Source organism: Xenopus tropicalis, chromosome 9 (assembly GCF_000004195.4).
Source record: "Xenopus tropicalis strain Nigerian chromosome 9, UCB_Xtro_10.0, whole genome shotgun sequence".
NCBI lineage: Eukaryota > Metazoa > Chordata > Amphibia > Anura > Pipidae > Xenopus > Xenopus tropicalis.
The window spans coordinates 62,860,781-62,869,919 of record NC_030685.2 but is presented as its reverse complement, the minus strand read 5'-3'; the positions used below and the strand labels follow the sequence as shown (position 1 = coordinate 62,869,919).

Sequence of the window (9,139 nt, the reverse complement as noted above, 5' to 3'; positions counted from 1 at the left end):
AGACCTATATGAAGTAGTGCCCCCAGGCGTTTAAATGATGACGAAACGTAGGAACTTTTCGGCAGCCTCTCGCTTCAGTACAACGTGCCATTAAACAGCGCAAACTCTATTGTCCCCGCTTGGCACTGAGGGAACCCGGCAGCCGGCCGCACAGGGACGAGCCCAGGGAGCGCGCAGGAAGTTGCTGACTCCAGTGTTTTGCGCCGGGCGGGGGAGGAGCCAAGGGGCGGGTCTGCGCGGATAGGGGCGGGGCTAAGGGAACAGGAAAACCCCGCGGCGGCCGCTTTGGGCACGAGCCGGAGAGTTCGCGATTCTTCTGTTCCCGAATCCGCCCGCTCCCGCGCCTCCCACCGCGCTCAGCAGCGCCGCCACCAGCCTGCGGGAACGCACTGCAGCCTCCCCCCCCCACCTCCTCCTCCTCCTTTCTTCCGACTCTCAATGTTCGGCAGCCGGCCGGAGCCTGCTCGTTTCCCCGGCTCTGCGTTCCCAGGATCTCCCGGCGGCAGCGGCACACACAGCGGCGTGAGGAGAGCAGGGACCGGCGCGCCCGGAAGGTAAAGGGGGAAGCGGGGAGGGAGGCGGGGAGACGGACAGCTTTGTTCTTGTTTTCAGCCCCGGAGAAGGCAACGAGGAGGAGGAGGGTGCTAGCCCTGACTTCACGCCTCACTTGCTACACACCATGCTGATATCCTAGTGCGGGGCTGAGGGTAACCCTTACCGCTCCAGCTGCTGTGGGACTACAACTCCCAGCATCCTTGCTCCAGCTGTGCTGGAAGGGAACGCTGGGAGTTGAAGTTACGCCTGTGGTGCCTGTCTGTGCCAGTCCTACTGCCCAGTCTCACAGCCCCCCAAGCACCACAAAGGCTGCTTCCTCCCTCCCCAATCCCTATAGCACGGCCCCCTCCTTGGCTTTATAGAGCCCCCCTCACCGTGACCAGGGCTGTTTAACCTGACCCTTTCTGGAGAAACAGCTCCACTGCTGACAGAGAGGCATCTGGGAGTTTTAGTTTAGCAGATCTGTTGTATGGACCTTCCAGAGTGGCACTTTGAGGAAGTATTCATTTGATATGAAGAGTAAATCAGGGATGGCCAGTCTATGCTCTGTTGGTAAATAAAGCCCTGTATAGCCATGCCTATGTAGGATAAAGCCCCCCCAGGTATGTCCAATCAGAACCCCCCTGCTGTGCTTGTTGAACAACAAACCTGAAGCACCCTGATAAACTGAAATGGCCAGGGACTGTTTCTTTAAGCTGGAGTGTCCAGGCTGGGGTAAATATTAAAACCCTGCTCCTCTTCCTTAATTGGGTACATGCCAACGGGCAAAAAGTAGGAATTGCATACTCCCCCTCCCCCCTAACAAGACAAATCATAACAAACTTTTGGAGAGTTATACATTTCACATGGGATTGGAGTTCTGGAGCCCTTTAACTGCTACACATGGGGAACGGGAATGTAGTCTTTATCAGTTGGTGATGTGAGTAATGGACTGACATCCTAATCTTAATTATCTCTACAAAAGCTTGGCTTTGGGTGCTAATGCATTGATAAATCAGAATTAGGCAGAGTGGGTACCTGTTATAGCTTCAATGGCACCTAAATGTTACATTGTATTGTGTGCAACAGATGTATCAAATCTAAGCAGTTAAACCTGCCCATTCACCTACACACTTCTTGGCTTGTCTCGGCAGATTGCATCCAGAAGAAACAGAATCCATCAAGATGTCTAGTGATAGACAGCGCTCAGATGATGAAAGCCCTAGTACCAGTAGTGGAAGTTCAGATGCTGACCAGCGAGACCCACCAGCACCAGAACCTGAAGAGCAAGAAGAAAGAAAACCCTCGGCGGTCCAACAAAAGAAAAATACCAAACTGTCCAGTAAAACCACTGCTAAGCTGTCCACTAGTGCTAAAAGGTAATAAACCACTTGATACAGGATATTAAATGCAGCTCGGGTTCCCACGGGGAGTGTTGACATGAATTTGTGTGTCTTTTTAATGGATGCAGCTTGGATTGAAATTAAAGCTGTTTTTTTTTCACATACGTTCTGCCCTTACACCGCTTTCCATGTTTTGTTTGGCATGTGCTTTCTAATAATCCTCTAGGGAGTGCATAAACATGGAAAGAACCAAAAAGTAGGGTGACAATGGCAGAGAGACAGATTTAGCCTGAGTTATTACATAGAGGTTACTGTGTATCTAAAGGGTCATCAGTTTTCAGGTTACCAAGTGACTTGTGGGACTGTGCACCCTTGAGGTTAGGTGCCTTGGCCATGCAGAAAATGTGACTGCAGAGTAGAGCACAAGCTAGACGTTTTTGTTGTACTCAACTGGTTGAACATTTGTTCTAGCCCACCTTTGCCATATGAAGCAGAGTGAGCCAGCGATTAGTTGCAATGGTATCCATGTTAAACAGTTTTATTAGTGGTACTTTTTTAGGCAGAACTTGGGTTACTTACTTATCACTCTATGTAACATGTAAGTATCAGTTTTATCTATGGGGCAGATTAAAGGTGGCCATACACGGGCCGACTATAGCTGCCGATATCGGTCCCTTGGACCGATTCGGCAGCTAATCGGCCCGTGTATGGGGAGAGCAGATCGGCCTGGAATTGGCCAGATCTCGATCGGCCAGGTTAGAAAATCTGGTCGGATCGGGGACCGCATCGGCTCGTTGATGCGGTCCCCGATCCGACTGCCCCATTGCCGCCCACATAATCCGATCGTCTGGCCCCAGGGCCAAACGATCGGATTATTATTTTTTTTACCTAAATGGTCCCCGATATCGCCCACCCGTAGGTGGGGATATCGGGGGAAGATCCGCTCGCTTGGCGACATCGCCAAGCGAGCGGATCTGCTCGTGTATGGCCACCTTAAGTTTAGTCACATTGCAGCACTCTTTTCAGTAGCATGGTAAATTCATTCATATGCTTTAACGGGCATAGTGCAAGCTGAATGGGGCCCTCCAAGAGACTTTTATTATTGCCACTAGCCTGCCCAGGCATTCTGTATTCTTTGTATGACATCATTATTTTAATAACATTAAACATTGGTCTTTTAGAATGGACCCATAAAGCAATGTTTTGAGCACAGTGTTGGCCTTTTTGTGTATGTGTCAATCTTGTCCCCATTAGATTTAAAAAAAAAAAAAAAAAAAACACTTTATTGATGCTTTCTGCCATCCTAGAAGTGAACAATTGCTATCTTGTCCTGTATTCTAATGGCCAAACAATTGTCCTGTTTGGTCATTTCAAGTGTGGCCAGATTGTGTGATATGATTGCAATGTTCAAGGACCAACCCAGCCAAATTCTCTTGAATTGCCCCATGTTTGGCCAGCCTGGGCAGTTGTTTTTTTTTTTTTTGTTCCAGACTATAATAGTGGTGTAGGCAGGCAACAGAAAGGTTGAAATCCCTCCACACGGCAGTTGCCTGGAATCATAGGTGCGTTGGCATGTTAGATGTCTTTCATAAACTGTGTTCAGCGTCTCCGACCTACAGTTGCATAACATGTGAGATGTCAGACAATTGCCATTCAAATCAATAGGGTGAGATTCTGAGAGCTAATTATCTCCCAAGTGACAAAATGCCCAAATTTGCTTCCTGTGCCAATGCCATAATTGGTAACATATTCTAGTGCTTTGTTACTTTGTGAAAAGTGTATCCTTTTTAGGTCCCCAAATACATGATAGCACAAGGGCTACCATTCTTAATTGTATCTGCTTCACTGCTTATATAGAATTCTCTAATGGCATTTATCTTGAATTTTGCTTGTGATTTTCAGGATTTATGCAGTTTATGCAGTCAATATTTAAACTCTGGTTTTACTACTTGAAAAATGTGTAACAATAACTAGATTGTGTTAGTCTGTTCTACGGGGTGATATAAAGTCCACAGAATTATGCCAAGGAAAGTCAAAACTGTGTATTTTTATTTATGTGACTAGTATTTTGGTGTGCTTATTAAAACACATGATGGAATGGTTTGGTCTTGTGAACACCTTTTCTGGCCCATCCACTGCATGTTTTTCAGGCCAATGACAATGGGGCACTGTCAGGCTTGTTTATTGTAGGGTTGGGCAAATTGCAGCCTTCCACTTGTTGACCTAAAGCTTCATCCTGGGTGACCGTAGCCTAAGTGTCTACCTTTTTGTCCAAAATTCTAGACAGTAGCTCAACCATTTTCCTTGTATAAATATGTATCAAGTAATGCAATATATATGACCAGGATATCTCTTCAAATTGAAAAATGTTTTATGTAATGTCTTACATGTGTTTGATGTTGCTTGCCTGATAGAGGTAGACACAGCTCCTGCATTTTTAAAAATGTGATGGCAGAATCAATGTGTTGGGGATTGTCTGGACTAGAGCAAGATCACTTTGGTTATTCCTCAGGGAATATGTTTTGAAGATGGGTAGTCATTAATATGTGCACCCTGCATGTTTAGTCATCCTGTCCCTGAACATAGGCATATTGTAATTAAGTCACCCAAACGTTTCTCAGGAACACTTTTAGGGTTAAAACTCTGTGGTATATGACTTCCCACTGTGGTTATTGTGAGCTTCTACCAGTATTTTAGTGTTTGTTGCTCAAAACTGTGAATATTGCATATTCCATGTGTTCCATTCTAATGGATTTTCCCACTCACAGTAACAGGAAGGGATCAATGACTATTCTTGTCACCTCATCTCAGCGACTTTTCCTAAGAAAAGCTGCAGTAAGGAAACATGACATTAGAAATGAACTATAACGATGTGCTAATGAAATGAGCTGATTTTTATCTTGCTTTGTTGACTTTGAAAATAGTTTGGTATTGTGTAAACTTTTATTTTCCTTGAATTAGAATTACTGAGATGAAAATGGTTTGTATGTATAAAAGTGTTTTTTATTATGGCTCAATATTAGTAAAGGCAAACTTTCCCTTTGGCAGAATAGTGAGTGTGAGTGTAGGTTAGAATTATGTGGGTAGCACTTCTGAGTTCGATACTGGCTTGGGCGCTGTCTGCAAGGACTTTGTATGTTCTCCCCATATCTACGTGGGTTTCCACTGGTCTCCTAACACTACAAAAATATACAGGCAGGTTAATTGATAAAATTGGCCCTAGTGTGTGTTAATGTTATAGGGACCTTAGATTGTAAGGTCCGTTGAGGCAGGGATTAACGTGAATGATGAACGCTTTCTTTAAAGCGTTGTGTAAATGTATCGGCGCTGTACACACATAATAATAATGTCAGCATTCACAAAAGAATCCTGCACTCTGTACACTTAACTTGTCGAAGTCCACTTTTCAACTGTATGGAAAGAAACCTCCACGAGCAAGAAACTGCCATTGGTAGAAAAATTGCAGGAGAAAAATAACTATTTTAAACAATTTCTAACATAAGTGGGCATTTAACCAAAACCTACGGTATTGCTAGTTTCATTTTAACTTTAATGTTAAGAAGCAGATGACGGCTAAACCAACAGATGAACCTTAAATTTTACATTATTGGATTTTATGTTTTCCCTGCAACTTTAAAAGTTTTAGGTAATAAATTTGTTTTTTAACATTTTCCCTGAATTTACAATTTCCCACAGTTTGCTTACCTGGTTCACAATGGGTGTAAAATTGATGATATATAAATATCTTGTCACTCCTGAGTAATAACTTGTGATGAATTTAAGATTGATAGGATCCAAACAGTTTTTAGGGTGAAGACACATGGAGCTACTTAGTAGCAGCTACTTGTCACAGGTACAAAAATAGACTATGCTGAACATTTACTAATAATTGTCTCCATGTGTGTTTTACAAGAGGCAATTCTCAGTACTTTCTATGTCAGGGTGTTTTTTGACGTTTAATAGCCATGACAAGTAGCTGCTAGTAAGTAGCTCTGTGTGTCTTCGCCCTAAGGGGATCTCCAACCTGAAACACTTTTCAATAGTCTTAAAATTATTTTGTAAATTTTGTTGCTATTGCCTGATTGATATCTGGCCAGTTGTCAGTCGGGTAGGTCTGTTTGGAGGGCACTATGGATGGAAAGATCAGCTGCTGAATTGGTCTGAAGGCACAGAATCTGCAGCTGAAATCTGCCTTTGTATGGCCACCTTTATTCAAATTAGAAGAAGTTCTTCTCTGGGTTTGTTAATCAGTTGGTTTCTTCTACTTTGTTCCAAGAGTCAAAACCAGAGGTAGAGAGTATGTAATAGCAATGGCATTTACAAATCTACTTGTAACTTTCACTCCAGGGAAAATGGTAATTAATGTATATTGAAAAGTTGCTTAGAATTACAGTTTTGTTTTGGGAAACAGGCAGAGGACCCCTTCAACTGACCCCTTAAATAGATTAAGTCCCCCAGAAGCAGAGGTTATAAGTACAGGTATGGGATCTGTTATCTGGAAACCCATTATCCAGAAAACTCCGAAATTATTTTCTATTTCTCTGTAATAATAAGACAGTACCTTGTACTTGATTCCATCTAAGATTTCATGAATCTTTATTGGAGGCAAGTGCATCGTATTTGGTTTAATTAATGTTTAAACATTTTTTAGCAGACTTGGTGTGGAGAACCGAAATACGGAAAAATCCCCTATCCAGAAAACCCCCGTTTGGATTTTGTTAAGGGTTGAAATTTTCTTCATATACATTTTAAAAAGGTCCATGTATTGAGTGCTGAAAGGTCTTAAATAAAAAAAATTAAGTACGCAGCCTTCCAGATAGGGAACAACGTTTTTGCTGACTGTGTAGCAAACGGGCAGGGTTTGCCTGAGGCCAGTGCCAACTGCAGAGATGTAATGCCCTCATCGGGGTGTGTACATGTGCATGTCCCACAATTGTCCCAGGTCTGGATTATGAGGAGCCTTGGGCATATCTTGGTGTGTACATGCAAATAACATTGTGAGATATGTATAGCTGGCAGTGAGATATGTGTAGCTGGCAGTGGCCCTGGCCAAAAGATGACTGTCTGCACCACTGCAAGCAAGTATCATTTGCCCAATCTGGGCAAGATTTATAAGTACAAGATTTATATTTAGAAAAGAAACAAATCAGTTAAAAGTGGAGAGTGTTTTGTTTAAATATGGTAAATGGCATTACTGTATTTTAGAGCTTTCTGGATAATAGATCCTCATTTTCGAGTAGTAGTGTCACCAGTAAGAGTTTTGTTTGGGCTTATGCAACCTTGGAAATGGCTTGCCACACAAAGCCTGAAATGTTGCCTTTGGCAGTTTAGTAAAGTCATCACTTTAGGCTGTTATGTATATATTTGTTTTATATATCATCTTATGTGTGTTTGAAACTACTTAACAAAAATGTGCCACGTGTGGGTGTTACTTCTCCCACCCTTATGTTTGTTTAAATTATAGTTTTATTTAAATGAAACTGTTGCTAATATACAAGAATTCATAACCCTTATTTCCCGTAGAAAACCCCCCTCTGAAATGATATTTCTGGTGGTGCTTTTAGATCAATTGTTATTTTGGTTTTGTAAAAATAAATAAGAAAAAACACACACACACACATGCTGTCAGGAGGCAAGAAAATAACTTTCACTGCTTATGTTACAGCTCGTTAATTCTGCCTCGCTAAAAGCACGGTAACACTGGTTTAAAGTCATTGTCATAATACTGGAGCGCCCCCTCCCCTCCTGGCTCATTTGCATATAAGCTTAAACATGAAATCTTTCCTATAAAAGCGGTTTTGCTCTTAATCATAGTCACTTTATTGAAAAGGCGAGCGTGTTGCCTTTCAGCCTCCCTTATTTCCAGTGCCAACACCTGAAATGGAGCTGCGAAAACCCAGCTGCTAAGTTCCTCTGCTAAAGGGTTGGGGTTCTGCCTCGGAGAACAAAGAGGAAGCAGCCATGTTAGCGTTACCGAAGGCAAAGCCAATCTTGCATTTAACAACATTATGGTAGAGGGCAGTGTAATTCCCCCATTCGTTTCCCAGGGAGTGTTCCAGTGCTTCAGCTCTCTTCTCATTTCACTTGCAGGATTCAGAAGGAGTTGGCTGAAATAACCCTTGATCCTCCTCCGAACTGCAGGTACGTTTCAGCTTTACTCCTTTAAATTCTGTTTAATGAATGTTGATTTGCTTAAATGTTGAACATAGGCTGTATTGTTTAGAAATAACTTTAAAGCAAAGTTTTAAACATGATGGATACAAAATATTGACACTTTCTGCCAGATGGGAATTGTGATGCTTAACCAATAACCAGATATTTGCTTTCTATTTGGGATATAATTATTGCCTGACTGTGGCAATTCAAGTCATTTATTGTTTTCTGCCCTGTTTATGCTGCCACTGCATTGATTCTCTCATATACTTTTGTAGGATAATTCCATGTTTCAGATTTCTTTTATTTAAAACATCCAGTCATGCTTGTGGCTAGGAAGACGGTACTAATACAAGGGCAGTGTAACAGTGGCAATTCTAGGGATAAACTCATGGAACAAAGTGTTTTATACCCATGCTTGCAGTTACATTAAGCATTTCCTCAAGATGTTATTTTACAGACTGTGGATGTATGATTTTATCTCATTTCCTATTTTATTTCTACTGTGTTTTAAATTTTAAGGGGGGTTTACTGCTGCAGAAGTTGTCAAATTTCCCTGCTTAGTGTGAACTTTACAAGCGTGTAAGGGTTTTTCCTTAGCTGTTCTTTTGTCAAAATTCAGTGAAGAGCTTCTGTTTCTTGGGTCAGAGATTCAGATTATTTGCTGATAAATGTTACATAGTCCTTTGTACAGTGGCCCACAGAAAGGAAATTAGCATTTAGTTGACTTTAGAATTTAGATAAGCGATTTGATTTCTAGAATTTAGACGATAGATTTTTTCATATGACATGTTGATACATTTTCCTGTTTGTATTCTTCTGTGTGTATTGTGGGCTGTTATTCTTAGCAGTACCAAAATAGCTTTTATCAGTTTTAGATATGGATTAATGTGGCATTTGTACACATCAGCTCAGTATGCTGGTGTGTGTAATTCAGCATGTAGAAAGTAAAATGTATATGTGTATGTGTAAATTGTAGCCTAATAATAGGAAGGCCGTCTCCAAAAGAGTCCATTATAAGCAAATAATTCTGTTTAAAAATTATTCCCTTTTTCTCTGTAATAATAAAACAGTACCTTGTACTTGATGTCAACTAAGATATAATGAAT

General features: G+C 41.8%; 1 protein-coding gene across 2 annotated transcripts in view; it reads left to right on the top strand.

The window, feature by feature from the left end:
- The first annotated feature begins 263 nt into the window (after positions 1-263).
- The window catches only part of ube2e3 (ubiquitin conjugating enzyme E2 E3), a 36,649-nt gene continuing 27,773 nt past the window's right edge, over positions 264-9,139 (top strand). Inside the window, exons 1-3 of one of the 2 annotated variants that reach the window (XM_012970266.3) lie at positions 264-554; positions 1,689-1,913; positions 7,968-8,018. In XM_012970266.3, the coding sequence (XP_012825720.2) occupies positions 439-554; positions 1,689-1,913; positions 7,968-8,018 (392 nt within the window). In that variant the 5' untranslated portion in view covers positions 264-438. The remainder of the gene's footprint in view (positions 555-1,688; positions 1,914-7,967; positions 8,019-9,139) is intronic. The other variant, NM_203974.1, reaches the window with a different exon arrangement.